The following is a 19,342-nucleotide window of genomic DNA, read 5'->3' on the forward strand; positions in this document are numbered from 1 at the left end:
TGATTAGACACTTGAGTCTTCTTTCTAAAATAATTTTTTAATTTTTTTTTTATTTTTTTTTGGAAATTGGGAATTTTTGGCCACATTTTGAGAAAAAAGTATTTTTTATGTCCCCCACTATAGTAGTGGGGGACATATTGTTTTTGCCCTGTCTGTTGGTCTGTTGGTTTGTTTGCGCCAACTTAAACATTTTGCAATAACTTTTGCTATATCGAAGATAGCAACTTCATATTTGGCATGCATGTGTATCTCATGAAGCTGCGCATTTTGAGTGGTGAAAGGTCAAGGTCATCCTTCAAGGTCAGAGGTCAAATATATGTGGCCAAAATCGCTCATTTTATAAATACTTTTGCAATATTGAAGATAGCAACTTGATATTTGGCATGCATGTGTATCTCATGGAGCTGCACATTTTGAGTGGTGAAAGGTCAAGGTCATCCTTTAAGGTCAGAGGTCAAATATATGTGGCCAAAATCGCTTATTTTATAAATACTTTTGCAATATTGAAGATAGCAATTTGATATTTGGCATGCATGTGCATCTCATGGAGCTGCACATTTTGAGTGGTGAAAGGTCAAGGTCATCCTTCAAGGTCAGAGGTCAAATATATGTGGCCCAAATCGCTTATTTTATGAATACTTTTGCAATATTGAAGATAGCAACTTGATATTTGGCATGCATGTGTATCTCATGGAGCTACACATTTTGAGTGGTGAAAGGTCAAGGTCATCCTTCACAAGGTCAAGGTCATCCTTCAAGGTCAAACGTCATATAGGGGGACATTGTGTTTCACAAACACATCTTGTTTGGGGATTGGGAACATCCGGCCCAAAAAAAACCTGGTTTAGGTCCACTTTTCTCACAAAGTATCAAAGCTATTGCATTCAAACTTGGTACACTTACTTACTATCATAAGGGGACTGGGCAGGCAAAGTTAGATTACTTTGGCGTGCATTTTGACAGAATTATGTGCCCTTATACTTATAAAATTGAAAATTTGGTTAAGAAAAAAGTATACTTATAGTGATTGGGAATATAGCCGAATTTCGGCTATAAAATCGGGCCAAAACAAAACCCTGCCTAGGATCATGAAACTTCATAGGTACATTGATCATGACTGGCAGATGACCCCTATTGATTTTCAGGTCACTAGGTCAAAGGTCAAGATAACAATGACACTAAACAGTAAAATGGTTTCCTGGTGATAACTCAAGAATTCTTAGGCCTAGGATCATGAAACTTCATAGGTACATTTATCATGACATGCAGATGACCCCTATTGATTTTCAGGTCACTAGGTCAAAGGTCAAGATCACAGTGACAAAAAAAGTATTCACACAATGGCTGCCACTACAACTGACAGCCCATATGGGGGGGGGGGGGGGGGCATGCATATTTTACAAACAGCCCTTGTTGAATTTATATGTGGCTGTATTCAGGATTTTTTACCTTATATTATAACAGACACCAAATATCGGCGTCTTCCCTTAGCAATCTAGGCTGGGTTTTTCCCCTTTCAGGACCGAAAAATTTCCCCAGCAGAAGCTTTTACCCCTCCATAAAACAGTTACAAACAATTGAATGTAACAACAAATTCCCTCGAAATCTTACAAAACACTGATTGGTACCCATCCAATTATGGTTCCCATCCTGTACATGCCGTAAGAAGATACTTGTCAATACTTAACACGGCCCAAATTTTTCCGCATTTTATCGGAACGCAAAAGGTGATTTTTACTGTAACACCGGCTATATGTACTACGTTATACTATGTCATTCGTATGTGCGTTTCATACTGGTTCTCTGCTTTGTGCATGAACTATACGGTTGAATAAGACGACGTAGAACCATCCAAACGTTTGTATCCGCTTTCACTGTCTGAACTGTCAAAATGTCACCCCCAAAAAATAAAACCCTGTCAAGATCAATTAACTTTGAAGGCTGCATTTGGAATTGCCGAAAGTAATAAACATGTAGCATCATCCTAGTTTTGAGTTATAACAGTTTCTTTTAGAAATTAAAATGTCTCTGAATCATCAAAAATTCGTTGATGTTTTATGTTTTTATGCCCCCGAAGGAGGGCATATAGTGATCGGACTGTCTGTCCGTCTGACTGTCACACTTTGCGTTTAGGTTTCGAAAAATGCTCATAATTTCAATGTCCCTTCAGATATAACCTTCCTATCGGGTATGCATGTGTATATGGACAAGGCTTTTCCATACGCACACAAATTTTGACCCCTGTGGTCTGCGTTTAGGTTTTGAAATCTGTGTTTAGGTTTTGAAAAATGCTCATAGCTTCTATGTCTCTTGAGATATCACCTTCATATTTGGTATGCATGTGTATATGGAAAATTTTGACCCCTGTTACCTTGAACTTAGGGTCGGCGTTCAGGTTTCGAACTCTGCGTTTAGGTTTCAACAAATACTCCTAACTTTTATGTCGCTTCAGATGTATCCTTCATATTTGGCATGCATGTGTATATGGACAAGGCCTTTCCATACGCACACAAATTTTGACTCCTGTTACCTTTACCTTGAACTTAGGGTCTGTGTTTAGGTTTCGAACTCTGTTTTTAGGTTTCAACAAATGCTCATAACTTCTATGTCGCTGCTCATAACTTCTATGTCGCTGCTCATAACTTGTATGTTGCTTCAGATGTATCATTCATATTTGGTATGCATATGCATATGTACACAGCCTTTCCATACGCACCAAAAATTTTACCCCTTTCACCTTCACTTACTTCTATCAAGCGTTTATAGGTGGCATAAGTCATCCTAAGGTGACAGCTCTTGTTTTAAATACTAATTTAAAAACCAAAAAAGCTCATTGTTTTTGGAAAAAGCTCATTATTTCAGCACATGTTCACTTTAAAAGCTCATTGGTTGAAAATGAAAAATTATCATTGATTGAGATACAGCTTGATTGCAATATTATAAACTCATCAGGTCTTTTATTTAGCCCACCCCATCAATTGCTGTTAACATCCAGTGATTGATAAGTACACATGTTAAATATTCAAAGTGTATTAAAATGTTTGAACATTCACTTTATTTAATGTTTAATTGTCAGGGCAAGACTAGTTATTGACAGGAGAACATGGAAGCATTAGTGGAAATGTTTAATGGGAAGAAAAAAAGGGAAATGCCACTGTAAACTTGTCTAATGAAATGTAAATTAACCAGAAACATTGATCTATGAAGAAAATAATAGTCTTTTTAAAGCCATTTAACAGTAAAAGTAAGACTCTTAACATTTTCCCCCAATTAAGGAAAAAACGCGCAAAAATTTTCCACCAAATTGGAAAATCGTGCCTAAAATTTCCCCCATGTAAGGGCTAAAGGCCCCATCTCCCACAACCATAACAAACCCCTGGTATTAGAGCACTTGCCTTGGTATACGTGCAATGTACTGCAACTCATGTAATTAGAAAATTTAATTTGAAATTAATACTTTTTCAACAACTCAAGACAATATTAGTCTTCATTTATTGACTATGCGATTTTACTTTACAATTATCGCCTAATATAGCCCCGCAGCATTTAAGATGTGAATGGTGGTTAATTAGTCTGGCGTGAATAATACCATGTTAATTATCGGTCACAGGATTCTTGGGTTCTGAGATACCGGTAGTTGGTTTGCTTCCTCATAGCTAACACACTATTTTTTTCCTACATTGTACTACTCCACAATAAAATGGTGACCAGATACCAGATGTAATCCACATGGAAATTTTGATATTAGATGAAGTATTACGTAAAGCATTTTGACAAATTATGACGGAATTAATTACAAACAAGTAAACTGTACATGTTTTAATGAATTCTTAAATTAGTATATAGTTCGATAACTGCTTTTACTCAAATTGTTTTAAATTGGAAGCAGTCTTAAAACATATTTAATTGTTTATTTAAGCCGATAAGATGTACAGTTACACTGTCGCGTTGTTTTCACACCAGACACTTTCCTTTGTCTCAATGCCTGGTTCTGACCGGAGTTGATGCAGACTGCGTTTCCAATTTTCTATTCAATAACACGGTGATGTATTGTAGCACAGTCTACGGTTTGAAGAGTTTACAATCTAGGACGGCACTTGAAAAAAATCGACATAGTAACTGGTCCGAGATATAAAAAAAACACTACTTACAGTTTCTGAAGTCCTTTTTATAAACACAGCAAGACATAAAAGATAATTACGGGGATTCAAATAGTTAACATGAACATATTTTTCATTCAAAGACAACTATAAGATAAGGACAACTTATTTTAAGTTAGTAAACTATTTTATAACATCTCAAACCACATACAATCCAATTGCTTGTAAAATTGAATTCACTGTTAAAGACTGATAAAAAATCTAATTTTCAAGTCCATATTTAATTATGTAATTACTATCATAATGTTTTTAAAGTTCTTATGAGCAATCATTTCATTAACAGTAAATATTTAAAATGATTAACTTACTCTGACACGTTATTTGGAAGATTTCAATGTAATTACGCCAGAACAACAAATCTCAACACCCTAGTATTTGTTTTCTCACAGTGGGCAATTATAATATAAAATGCAGTTACCGCAGTCAGATTCTTTATACCATAGGTGCAATAATGAGCTATTTCTCCTTAAATAATTCGGTTTTAAAGGGCTTATAATGTATAAAACAGCAGATCTGTATTGCTAAATGCAATTTAAAATGCATTAAAACTGCTGATGAAAAATGCATTAAAATTGCTGATGAAAATTGCAACAGGGACAAATGAGTTAACAGCACATTAGATGCTTTGACAATAGATGTGTGAGACAATGTGAGTGTGAGCGTTTGCTTTTTGCAACATGGAATGACTGCCTGGTGACAGCTAAAGAGATGTGAAAATTGGATTTAGTTGTTAAGTGTAATGATCCCTGGCTGCTTATGGCAAGTGATGGTTAAAATCGAGTGTAATTATGACTAATGACCTAGAATGACCACTTTTACAGGATTACCACTTAACTGAGGTGATCGCTAAGTCAGGTTGGACTTGTCTTAAATCACGGCTTTTAGCAAAATGCAAAAAATGCATGTTTCATATTTCCTCCACTTATTACATGCCAGCATAACTTTGTCCAGCATGAGTGTTTGTCATAGCAGAAGTGATCACCAGGATGTGATGGAGCGTCTATATAAGAACACAGGTCAACGTCACATTAATAAGTGAAATTTAGGAAATCACAACGCGGATCATATTTTGGTCCAACATGAATGGATTTCAAATAACATTTGTATTGCGCACTAAGGACCAGGTCCCCATGGCAAAGGTCAAATTTCAAAGGCATACATAACAATTATGATACCAGTGAGATATCAAAAAAATCTTTAAAAGGGGGTATATAGTTTTCGCACTGTCTGTCAGTCTGTCACACTTCGTGTCCGCTCTCTAATTCAAATAGTTTTCATCCGATCTTTACAAAACTTGGTCAGAAGCTGTATCTAGACAATATCTTGGTCAAGATCGAATATGGGTCATGCTGGGTCAAAAACTAGGTCAAGGGGTCGAAAAAACAAATCAAAGGGAAGTAATAAGCTTTAAATGGACATAATTATCTGATCTGCCAAATTATATATTTTTGTTAAATAAATCAAAGCAGCGCAATGGGCGGCATTGTGTTTCTGACAAACACATCGTGGTAAAAGGTCAAGGTCATTAACATAGCAACTTGATATTTGGCATGCATGTGTATCTCATGGAGCTGCACATTTTGAGTGGTGAATCTACAGTCACGGTAGTGGCTTTTAATTATTTGCTACTAAAAATAGAGATTTGTTAGAGACAATTATTTTCGAGGGAAGTAATTTATGTAATTATAAATCTCAAATTATATATTTTCTTACCAAGACTTTAAGTTCTTTTCACAGTTACTGTACAGATTTTTTATTTTGATTATTTGTAACTGAAATGGTTGGATTCGACAAAATCCAAGGGAAGTAATAAGATTCAAAGGGAGATGATTTCTATACCTACCAGATGATAAATAGAAATTTTATTTCAAAGCAGCGCAGTAGGGGGCATTGTGTTTCTGAGGAACACATCTCTTGTTATCTTTGCCCAGCTTGGATTCTTGTGATTACAAATAATAAGTTCCCTACTGGTGAATTAAAATTGTGTATGTTTATTAGCTACACCCAAGCGCAGTGTGCGGTTGCAATCAAAGCGCTCAGCACTTGTTGATGACAGTGATGCAAACCATAATGACCAGCAGAGCTCCTCAGGAATGTCCCTGGATGTGCTTGCCCATGTTGCGTCTGAGACACTTAAACAGGAACCAAGGTCACCAGAAAATGTTCAGCCCAAGAAGGTAATGTTATATTCAATGATAGTCTTAATTGACTTAAATGTTGACTTTTTACGAGAAACAGATATGTTGGACAAACCCCTTTTATGCTAGAAAATATGTCATGTTACAGAGATTTTTCTTCCCCAAATCAATGGGAAAAGTACCTGTTCCATACCAATTGGGATAAAATTAGCACGAAAACCCCTGAGATTGGGAAAAATTCGGTTCGTAAAATCTCCCAATTGGGAATTATGGGTCTTTTTAATTGCTTGGTATCAACTTGGTATCAATAGCACAAATAAACTCAAATATTTATTTACATTCATTTTAGCTTGAAATGTTCAGTGTCGGTGCTCATTTTAATTGTGAACTTGCAGATACTAATGCACATTAATTTTGAAACAAAATTTACGAAATTTTTCTTCCTTTTGGGAATTCTTTAGACTGCAATTGCGAATTTTGTAGTTTTTGATCAATTGGGAAAGTACCTTTTACGGTTACTTTACAAAGAAGGGTAAAAATCGCTGTTTTTTTTAATGTACTTAACTAAACATAGACTGATTTCTTCAATCGCCAATTGTTTGTTTTCCTTTATAACATGTTTTTTACCACCAACAACATCGGTTACAGGTTCTTATTGTCCCCTACCGGTGAAACCGGAGAGGACTTTTGGTTTGTACTCCGTCTGTCTGTGTGTCAGTCCGTCACACTTTTCTGGATCTTGTGATAACTTTAAAAGTTCTTAATATTTTTTCATGAAACTTGACATGGATAGATGGCAATATGGAGATTATGCACGTCATTTCATTTTGTGCCTACGTAAAAAATTCTGGTTGCTATGGCAACAAATTTTTTTTTTTTTAAAGACAATGGTGGAGTTTCACCGGTAGGGGACCATATTGCTTGACGATCTCTTGTTTAATTTGATAGGTTTTGAGCAACAGCTGAAGGATTCAACTATGACAGATTGTGTGAACTGCTTCTGGAACAACTTCTGTTTTCCATTAATTTTGTTTCTGTGTACAAGTACGTAGTAATAAAGTTTCATATGGTTTCCATTTCAAGGTGACTGTGGTTCGAGGGGTTCGTCACCAGGATCAGTTGAGTCTTGGTCAAATACAAGGGCTCACAGAGAAGACAATCATCAACCTGTTCACAGAGCCTTCTTCCAATGACTATTCTCGAACGTTCTCTTATAAGTGCATGTTGATACCAAAACAATGTGACAAAACGTTCACAAGCTATGGCAGTGACATCAAGGCAAGGAGTGATGTCAAGAAACATCTTTATGAACATTTAAGTGAGCTTGAACAACTGGGTAAGAATGCACTCAGTAACATTTTGCCTTATGCTAATTTTTTCAAATTATCTAGTAAAAGTTAGTGAGGAAAAATGTTGAAAACTTGACTAGCTCTTTTAAAAACCCAGACTATCTTTGTGTGGTAAGAAGGATTTTAAATAAGTATAAGAATTCTTAATAACAGCTTTGAATATATCCGACACTTCCTTTTTGGCCCTATTCATAATGCCGATTATGTTTTTATAACACTCCAAATAATAAATCCCCCAACCCTTAAAAACCATGTTATTCTTTTTTGCTTTACCAGACATTATACAATCTGTTTATTTAAACTTTTTAACTATTGCTGATACAGTGGCAGTTTTAGTATAGAGTCTGGTTTAGGCTACAACTTCTTTTCAGCCAGTGAGTGAACCCTTTTGTCAAATGTACCTTGTAATGTAGAATATTAACTAAATTATTATTATTTTATATGGATTATTTTTCCCACTCTTCAAAGAAGGAGTATATTTTGCTAGATGTCTGTCTGTGTGTATGTTGGTCTGTCGGAAGACCAGTTTGTTTCAATAAATAGTCAATGAAATGACTGATTGGCTTGATACTTCACATGTGCATTGGTCTTAAACAGTAGATGACCCTTATTGAAATTGGCGTCATTAGTTTAAAGACCTGGGGGGGGGGGGCATATGTCTCTGAACGCGGAACTCTTGTTACTTTTGCAATGTTATACTCCTGTTTTAATTTACTCATCTTAAAATGGTAGGTATTACAAGCATGAACGCGGCTGCCATGTCTTTTTAATGCTTTATGGATAGACACCTGTAAATTGTAACTATGACCAATTAAAAGATTAATATAATTTATTTAACACATGAACATGTACATAATTAATTTCCCAATTTAGTAGTTGTGCATTCTTTTTTACAAAAATCTATAAGTTCACAACTTCAACTGCTGTAAGTTTTTTGTGGTGTTTTCCAAAAATGGAGGGTAAACACTTGCTCAAACTTTAAATGTCTAATTAGTTAAACTTGTCAAAAAAATATATATTTGTATATTTTATTTAGACCACAATCTTTAAAAAAACATGTTGATGACAAATTCAAAGTTTCAGTCTGTTTTATGTCGGTTTCAGAAGCTGAAAGTAAAATAAAGTTTTATGGTGAACCAGTTCCTGCAAGGCAAAAACGGTTGCAAAGAGGTAAAAGTATAACTGATTTTCGTGTTAAAAATGAAGAAAAATACACCAATTAGCATGATTGAAAGAAACTCCCATTTTCCATTTTGAGATATATGTGATGATTGAAAAATTACTTATTTGATGTAAGTTTATTTATACAGATAGTAAAATAGAGAAAAAACTAGCATCAGTGAAATAACTTGCATTATGTATGCATCATTTTAAACTGTGATAATTTCTTTAAGCTTCTAAAATAGGTGTGATTCATAATGCTGGCAAAATCCTTTTTGCTTTTGATTAAACAGATTTTTGTTCGATATTATTGATATGAAAGAAATGTGATCCTTCTTCTGTTTAAGATTTTGGAAGTAAAAGAAACAGAAAGAATCTGCGACCTCCAAGCCCAGACTTTATTTCTGTAACAACCACTGAACAGAACAGAAAAAGAAATGAGAGTGGGAAGAATAGCTCGACAAAGAGCTATAAAGAACATTATGTGAACAATATGAATGAAGAAGGATCAACCTTGGATTCTATTGGCTTCATTCCAATGGCCAAGAAACTGAAGGTGTTTAGAGTCAGTGAGGAAGACTTAACTGGCCATAATAAGAACAGATTCACGCCACTTTGTGATGTAGTCACTGTGGAGACCGTGGAGGAAGTAAGGGAAAAGGAGGAAGGTGTGATATTAGAGATGTTGAAAGTTCAGCCATTCCATGACCACTGCTACACAACTGTCTTTGGCGAGAGAAAAAACAGTGATGATGTCCATCAGTTGATCAGAAGGTTTGAGCAGGAAGAAGATCGCAAAAACCTTTCCTTCACATGGTCCTTATCGGACTATCCGTTTATCTCAAACAAAATCATGATACTGGCCGAATCTCCGCTGAATGAGAAAGGGCAAAAGCCGATGCCGATACTGTTCCTGCGGCACCGCTCTCCGGATGAGAATGTTCCCATGGTGAGCAAGGAGGAGATCATAGACTTGGGGGAGGACAAGGAGGAACCTGATGAGATGATGAGTCTTATGCTCAAGGATTATCCCAAGACAAAGCCTCTCCAAGGACAGAGTTAGTACATCTCTATGTGTTGTTAAAGCCTTCTTACCTTGTAGGTCTTATTGCCACCATAAAATGCATAAGTAATAATAATTACATGAAAACAAATAATTATAATATAGGATTCAGAAAACAACATTCTTGGAAATATACACTTAATTAGAACTTTAGTATTAGCCAGTCTGGAAATACACAATTCAGTTTTTTTTATCAGACTGAGTGACATTTGATAAGCCCAGGAATGTTTGGCTAGTTGTGACCGGGTGCTATGATGAGGTTTTAATCTTGTCAGACATTTGGTCAATATGCCAATTTCTTGTCAGACAGATTGCTTTCCAGTGCCCAAATGTGTGTCAGATGTAAATCTTATTCAGATTTGTCTGACTATTTGTCAAGACTGTCTGCCCTATCTGTATACTTATCTGTATGGCTTTAACCGTTTACCACTTAGATATGTATTTTGACGCATTTGTAGTCCCTTATAAAGTTAAATTTAATTAAATACCCATCTTTCTAAATTCAAGTTTTAAAGGCTTCATTTCCAACCCTAGATACTGATGAGCAGCAAACAGCATAAAACCTGAACAGACTGCGAGTTACTCTCAGGCTGTTCTGGTTTTATGCTGGTTGCAAAAGCCATTTTCACTTTGCTTCTGAGTGGGAAAGGGTCAATGGCTTCGGCTTTATTATGGAAAGACTATGATTGTCTCCAATCAATAATTGTGCAATTGTCTAAATGCGAACTTGATGCACAATCATATACAGTTTTAGTCTTTGTGCTATGATTTTCAGAACCATACCCACCAATGCCCAAGAGTTTTCTGGCCAGGCGTGGTCGGCTAGGCTATGATATCTGTGACATGTCTGACAGCGGTGAGGAAGAGGAATCTAGCACTGCGGAGAAGATCAATCCCTTCAGCAGAGAAGGCAGGGAGGGAAACCTGGGATGGGAACCTGTAAGGCACTTTTGTTTATTTGGATTTTATTTATATTTATGCTGGGCATATAGTGATCACACTGTACGTTTGTCTGTCTTTCCGTCACACTTTTTTGAAAAAAGCTCATTACTTCTATGTCGCTTCAGATGTAACCTTCATATTTAGTATCCATGTGTATATGGACAAGGCCTGTCCATACGAACACAAATTTTAACCCCCTTGACCTTGAACTTAGGGTCCGCGTTAAGGTTTCGAAATCTGGGTTTAGGTTTCGAAAAATGCTCATAACTTCTATGTCGCTTCAGATGTAACCTTCATGTTTGGTATGCATGTGTACATGAACAAGGCCTTTCCATACGCTCACACATTTTGACCACTTTGACCTTGAACTTGAGCTCTTGTTATCGCTGTTTTCAAATGTAAATATTTAAAAGTTACATAACCAGGTCAGGAATTGAGTGAGCGATCTCTGAATTTGTTATCCTGACTTCTACCAAATGTGCCTTATGCAATTCACATATTCTGTGTTCATGTAAATATATGGTATGTCATAATTTTCTGGGCAACAAATAAGGATCTATTGTTTTTAGCTCACCTGTCATGAAGTGACATGGTGAGCTTATGTGACCGTGTGATGACCGGCGTCCGTTGTGCGTGCGTGTGTCCGTCAACAATTTGTTTGTGTAGACAGTTTTTATCCAATCTTTATGAAATTTGGTCAGAATGTTTATTATCCCCCGCCATAGGCGGAGGGATATTGGTTTGGCGTTGTCTGTCCGTCCGGACGTCTTTCCGTCCGGCCGGCACTTTTGTGTCCAGAGCCATATTTTGGAAGTGCTTTGGCGGATTTCATTGAAACTTGGTATGAGTGTATATATGGATAAGAGGATGATGCAAGCCAAATGGCATTGTACACTATCTGTTAATAACGGAGTTATGACCTTTTGTACAGAGCTCCAGATAAGGGTCGCATTTTCGTAATTACGAATTATTTTCAAGTCCGTTACGGATTTATTTTAAAATCTTGTCGTAACATTAAGAATTACAAAGTAAAGTTACGAATATTATTTTTACATCAGTTCGTATAGATTTTTATTGAGTTCTTTTCACATATTAAAGATCTTTTTGGTACTTATATAGAATGGTTATCGTGTTTGTTTAACAGAGCGCATTTTTTCCAATAAAAGCAGCGTGTACAGTCTATCCGTCAAAAAACAATGGCGGCGCCCAGAGAGCATCCTATTTAAAGTGCAAAGTGTGCAAAAACACGCTTTTAACATATTGTAGGCAAAGTGAGCCGAAGTAGAATGTTAAGAAAGACATTATAGAAAAGATCTTATACGATGTTGTATGTTCAGTTGCCTACACAGTCGGAAAAGCTAAAAAAAAACGCCACACGGCGGGTCCAAACTTAAACAAAAAAAAAATAAAACGAGTGGAAGGGACAATTCCCGTGGCTAATCGTTGAAAAGATTGAAGGGGAGACCCGTTTTAATTGTGAAATATGTAAAAATTCATCGAAGGCATGCAATCTATCCACAGTTTGGGCATATGAAGGTATTTGAAAAATAAAATGGTATTATACTGAATAGACACTGTTGAACTCGTATAAATAAAGTCGCTAGTATGTTTATTATGCCCCCTTAAAAGAAGAGGGGGAATATTGCTTTGCACATGTCGGTCGGTCGGTCTGTCAGTCTGTTGGTCCGTCCACCAGGTGGTTTCCGGATGATAACTCAAGAACGCTTGGGCCTAGGATCATGAAACTTAAAAGGAACATTTATCATGACTGGCAGATGACCTCTATTGATTTTGGGGTCACTAGGTCAAAGGTCAAGGTCACAGCGACCCAAAATAGTAAATGGTATTCGGATGATAACTCAAGAATGCATACGCCTAGGATCATGAAACTTCATAGGTAGATTGATCATGATTTGCAGATGACCCCTATCGATTTTGAGGTCACTAGGTCAAAGGTCAAGGTCATTGACCCGAATAGTAAAATTATTTTCGGATGATAACTCAAGAACGCATACTCCTAGGATCATGAAACTTCATAGGTAGATTGATCATGACTCGCAGATGACCCCTATTGATTTTAAGGTCACTAGGTCAAAGGTCAAGGTCACGGTGACTCGAAATAGTAAAATGGTTTTCGGATGATAACTCAAATACGCATATGCCTAGGATCATGAAACTTCATGGGTAGATTGATCATGACTGGCAGATGACCCTTATTGATTTTGAGGTCACTAGGTCAAAGGTCAAGGTCATGGTGACCCGTTAAAGTAAAATTGTTTCAGGATGATAACTCAAGAACGCTTTTGCCTAGGATCATGACACTTCATAGGTACATTTATCATGACTTGCAGATGACCCCTATTGATTTTCAGGTCACTAGGTCAAAGGTCAAGGTCACGGTGACAAAAAACGTATTCACACAATGGCTGCAACTACAACGGACAGCCCATATGGGGGGCATGCATGTTTTACAAACAGCCCTTGTATTGATTTTTTGCATGAAAATCACCATTATTATTTATTTTTAGGTAATTAAGAAAAGTTAATAATTATTTTCCAAAACTTAGTAGTAACGTTAAGAATAAGATTTCAGAGATAAGAATTCTTTTTGAAAGTCTGGTAGTAACATTAAGAATTTCACAAAACCTTATCTTGAGCTCTGCCTTTGTATCTTTAAAAAATGCTTTTTTAGTGTCAAATATCACACTTTTGTGTCCAGAAGCATATTGGCGGGGGATATCAATTCCACAAATTTTCTTGTGGTCACATCCGCATGATTGACTGTATGCTATAATGACTTGTGTATTGTGTTAGTTGCAGATTCTTAATTACTCATGTATGCTTGCTTTTGAAACAGGTTGTGCAAAGACAAAGGTGGAGAACAATAATGTAAAATGTTAATAGTTGCTTTTTTCCAAAGAAAATGTCAGTAAATCAAAACTAAATATGTATATTTGAAGCAGTGTTTTTTCCACCATTATTTGGAATGGGATCAAGGTCCTTGAATTGGGAAAAACTAAATTGTTTGACTAAATTTGGGAAGGTTGTAACACAAAAAAGAACACCTTCAAATGGGAATTTTAGGCAATTATTTAGGAAAAATATACATATTGAGATTTGTGATGGGGCAGAATTTTTGCCTTAAATTTGACCCCAAAAACCTACTGCTACGCTGAAAACATTTTCTGCAGCATATTTTTGTCTGAAAATCAACAACACACTGTTTAAAATAGCTGACATTTTCTTTAATTTATGCTTATTTGTTAGTTGATTGTTGAATGCAGTTTTGACCAGTGTTCTATATAAAAAATACTTTCTGATACTTTTTGTTTAGTTTATTCTTATAAATTTATAATAAGGTTGTTGTGAGTAATATTTTGTAGCTCATAAATATCCAATTTTGATATAAACCAATTATATTAAATTTGATATAGATGAACTCTTTAAAATGCATAAAAATTAAATACATCTGTATAAGTTGTTTTCCATTGTTATAAATGCTACAAACACCTCCTATTAAACAGAATTCCGAAAAGTTCGAAAAAGGGTGAGACATACGATTCGTCAACTCTACATAAACTTGCCTCACAATTTGACATGGAAAAATGAAATCTGATTTTTGAAAAGGTTCACATAATGCACTACTGTGTAAGTTAATTTATTGATGGTGTTGTTGTCATAACAACTGTATGGCTTAACTTTCAAGTTTAATTAGGTTTTTGTTAAAACCTACCACTGGTTTTCATGTAGAAGGTTTTCTGACCCATAGCTGTTATATTGGATGTTTAAGGATATTGTCATCGTTACAGGCGCAGGCACATTAAATTAAAACTGTTTAAACTTTTTCATTTATTTGATAATTTATAACACATACAAGAAGTCAATTTATTGTTTGCTGAACATTTGCAAAATAAATTGAATGTTTGTTTTTATGCTAAAAAATATTAAGTATAATGTATTTAATCTTATTGTTATAGAGTTATAGTCTGTTGGAATGCCAGACTGAGCAGACATGAGTGGTGGCCATTTTAAAATGGAGTGGTCCGTTATTTAGACAAATATACATAAGGTCTTTCCATAACATAATACACGTAAAAAGTTTTTTATTTTTCCATATACAGGAAGTGTTTGACCAAATAATATGATATATGGATCCCACTATAGTTATTGAGAGCTATTTTTTTATAGAATTATTAAATATTTCTTATTGTGAACCCACTGCAGAAACTAGCAATGAAGTACATAAAGGAGTTGAAGGGGAGGAAGAAGGGAGAGAACATTGCCCTCAAGTGCAAGATCTGCAAGGAGAAGACGTTTACTGCCACGGCAACCCTCATCTACCACTACAGGAGTCATGCAGGTAGGCTGGCAGTGTGGCAGAATCATACGATTCAAATGAGCCTTGCTCTTGAAAAACAGGGCTTAATGCATGTGTGTTAAATGGTATCCCAGATTAACTTGTGCAGTCTGCACAGGCTTATCAGATACAACACTTTCCACTTGTATGGTGTTTTTATGCTCCCCTTCGAAGAAGAGGGGGTATATTGTTTTTCATATGTTGGTCGGTCCGTCCGTCCACCAGATGGTTTCCGGATGATATCTCAAGAACACTTAGGCCTAGGATCATGAAACTTCATAGGTACATTGATCATGACAGGCAGATGACCCTTATTAGCTCGACTATTTTATATGAAATATATATAGTGGAGCTATCCTACTCACCCCTGCGTCTGCGTTAGCGAGCAAATGTTAAAGTTTTCGTACTACCTCAATTATTTTCATTGTCCCTTTACGTATTGCTTTCATATTTTGCATACTTGTTTACCATCATGACCCAAACCTATAAACAAGAGCAGACAACTGTATCAAGTATTTTGACAGAATTATTGCCCCTTTTATATGCATATTATTGATATATCTATGTTATAGTTTGCGTACTACCCCAAATATTTCCTATATCCTTTGACATATTGCTTTTATATTTATGCCGCCCTTTGAAGAAGAGGGGGTAAATTGTTTTGCACATGTCGGTCGGCCCGTCGGTCGGTCGGTCCGTCCACCAGATGGTTTCCGGAAGATAACTCAAGAACGCTTAGGCCTATGATCATGAAACTTTATAGGAATATATTGATCATGACTGGCAGATGACCCCTATTGATTTTCAGGTCACTAGGTCAAAGGTCAAGGTCACAGTGACTCGAAATAGTAAAATGGTTTCCGGATGATAACTCAAGAATGCTAACGCCTAGGATCATGAAACTTCATAGGTATATTGATCATGACTGGCAAATGACCCCTATTGATTTTCAGGTCACTAGGTCAAAGGTCAAGGTCACAGTTAATCGAAACAGTAAAATGGTTTCCGGATGATAATTCAAGAATGCTTATGCCTAGGATCATGAAACTTCATAGGTACATGGATCATGACTGGAAGATGACCCCTATTGATTTTCAGGTCACTAGGTCAAAGTTCACAGTTACTCGAAACAGTAAAATGGTTTCCGGATGATAATTCAAGAATGCTTATGCCTAGGATCATGAAACTTCACAGTGACAACATACGTATTCACACAATGCAGGGGTTCCACTGGCCCAAAAAAAGTTGTCGCCACTTTTTTTCGCGGCGCGAAACTGTCAGTTATTCCAACCTTATTAATTATGACAATCGTCTAAGAAACCTTACAACATCAATGTCATTGACTATATTAATACTTTTAAAAGTATGTAAATACATAAATAATACAAAAATGTAATAAGTAACTTCATAAGTCTTAATAAGCTTTATTTATACATAAAAACATTGGTTTGCACATGATAAGCAATCACATATAACCAAACTTATCTAATAATGTTAACATCAATGGAACAGTATGCTGCATACATTTTTTATAAAAATTTATTTAAACATACAATCACACAAATGTACATCATCTGGAAGGGAAAAAAATTCAAACATCAATAAATAAAGCCTCTCAATTTAATTGTTAAACAGTTACATTTCAGAAAATAAAACATCTAAATTTAATTGTTTAACAGTTACATTTGGTCATTTGGCTAATATGATGCACATAAACTGAAAGGGAAAAAAATGATACACATCTGAACGACAAACATCTCAATTTAAATTAACACCGCCTTATATATCGTTATAATCATTGATCTTTGTGCCAGTTTGCCCTAAGTGTTACATAATTGAGTGTTCTTTATCATAAAGAACCGTTAAACCGATAATAACCCCATAAAACATGACAATAGCAGTAAAAACACCGACTGTAACACTTTCACGCTTCCGTGATTTCAGTGCACTCTACACTGTAGGTCGCTTACATCGTCGTAAATCAATATTTACAACTGACAAACGCTGGCCACTTATGCTCGGTCGCGTGCTTTTCGACTCGCAGTACATTTTCGGATAGGATTTTACCCACTTTTTTTAAATTCGCCACTTAAAAAAAATTGGAGCCACTTAAAAAAAATGAGCGCCATTTGGCGCCAATGGCGATCGACAGCGGAACCCCTGCAATGGCTGCCACTACAACTGACAGCCCATATGGGGGGCATGCATGTTTTACAAACAGCCCTTGTTCCTTTAAAGGAAGTGTCTTATTAATGAACATCCAGTGTTGTTCCTGATAAAATATCTACATGTAGCTTAGCTTGATTGTATTGAAAACCTTTGGCTTTTGGATACTATTGTTTATGTGCCTGAGCAAGAAACTTACAATTACAGTCTCTTTATTCAAAGGATAATTTATCTTAAAGGGGCCTTTTCACAGATTTTGACATTTTTTAACTTATTCATTAAATGCTTTATATTGATAAATGTAAACATTGAATCGTAAAAGCTCCAGTAAAAAATCAAGAATAAAATTAAAAAAAGGAAAAGAACATTGCCCGGAGCAGGTTTCGAACCAGTGACCCATGGAGTCTTGCCAGAGTCCTGAAGTAAAAACGCTTTAGCCTACTGAGCTATTCCGCCGAGTACACATCTTTGACGTATTTTATACCTTATATAAGCAATCTTCTTAGTTTCACATAATTTAACGACAAAAACAGAACTCTCCAAATTATTCAATCGTTTCGCGTTGCAACGCTTTATAATTTTTAGGTTTTAAAATCGTCAAAAGATGCATATAATGGCTATATTAGACCATGGTAAATGTTCAGTAATACTGTTTCCTCACAAATATCATAACTAAAACGAAAATGTGCGAATCTGAAACAACTTCTTTCAATTTTGTCAATTTACCAAAGCGTGAAAAGATCCCTTTAAGTACATGTTTCGTGGTTGATTGGGATTACTATAAAATTGTACTGAGTGACACAAAGTCTGCAACTGATAGGTATTGCAAAATAAGTGGTTGTAATGACTCTATGATCTTTCCGTCAATGGATTGGTCTGCTTTAACCCTTTCCCACTCAGAAGCAAAGTGAAAATGGCTATGTGCAAACAGCATAAAACCAGAACAGCCTGCAAGTGTCTCGCATTCTGTTTAGGTGTTATCAGGGTTTGCCAAAACTTTATAAAATCTGTCAGTCATTTGGACTGACAGACTTGAAATTTTTGTCAGTCAGAATCAGTTTCTGTCAGTCCCACTGTCCGACTAAACTATAACAGCAAAACACAACAAAAGTGAGTGCCTTTTAGGTGTTAATTGGTTTTGATCAAATTAAAATACAATAAAAACATGTCCAAAGTCGATATAATGAAACAATTATTATATTAATAATAAACCAAAGGCATGTCAAACTGTTTTTAGCCTTCACAGCTCTACAAATCTGTGTTCTTGAAAAGTTAGGGTGACATCCAATCAAGTTTGACTTAATTGCACACACCCATTCACACTACTTTGGATGACTTCAATTTCTGTTTATTAGCCAATTTCCCAAGTTCTAAAACAACACCTATTGTTAAAATATTTTCTCTTAGCTGAGGTGGTTGATTTCAAGGTTCAATTAAATTAATGTCTTTCACACCTATTACTTGATAGAAAGGCCCATGATAATTACCACCATCCATTCTTGTTGTCTGAAATAACACAAATCATAAAGCTACAATCTATCAACAACAAATCAACACATGTCCAAATTTTAAATTATCCGAAATATAGTTCATTGGGTGGAAGAACTTCGTTTGATTTCAGAAATTGTTGGTATGTCAATTAAAATATATTCTTCCCAGAACAATATAATAATGAAACTATTTAACAGAAATGCTCACAAATGCCTGTGGAAACAAGTTTTCATGCGGTTTTTGTTGTGGAGAAATTAAATGGAACAAACAAAATGGCGGACGCACCCGGTTGCTTTTTAAACAAAGACCGTTGATTTTGAACTCGCATGTGATAGTCAATTCTTATCCAACTTTAAACATCAAAACATCAAAATGAAGGTAACAAAAAAAGGATTTTGACAGAAGTTGAACAAAACGCATTTACCTTCTATTAATCCAATAGCACATTATACACTTTGAGTGATCTTTTTGAAACCCTTTTTCATACGATTGTGTCGGTCAGTCGGACCGATTAT

The 19,342-nt window shown here is 35.7% G+C and overlaps 1 protein-coding gene across 1 annotated transcript in view; it reads left to right on the forward strand.

The window, feature by feature from the left end:
• Window positions 1–19,342, forward strand: part of LOC127874717 (uncharacterized) — a 31,873-nt gene that overhangs the window by 7,794 nt on the left and 4,737 nt on the right. Inside the window, exons 2-7 of the mRNA XM_052419255.1 lie at window positions 6,159–6,337; window positions 7,382–7,634; window positions 8,752–8,817; window positions 9,156–9,866; window positions 10,647–10,810; window positions 15,038–15,173. Of these exons, the coding sequence (XP_052275215.1) occupies window positions 6,159–6,337; window positions 7,382–7,634; window positions 8,752–8,817; window positions 9,156–9,866; window positions 10,647–10,810; window positions 15,038–15,173 (1,509 nt within the window). The remainder of the gene's footprint in view (window positions 1–6,158; window positions 6,338–7,381; window positions 7,635–8,751; window positions 8,818–9,155; window positions 9,867–10,646; window positions 10,811–15,037; window positions 15,174–19,342) is intronic.

The sequence above is a fragment of the Dreissena polymorpha genome, chromosome 3 (genome assembly GCF_020536995.1).
Source record: "Dreissena polymorpha isolate Duluth1 chromosome 3, UMN_Dpol_1.0, whole genome shotgun sequence".
NCBI lineage: Eukaryota > Metazoa > Mollusca > Bivalvia > Myida > Dreissenidae > Dreissena > Dreissena polymorpha.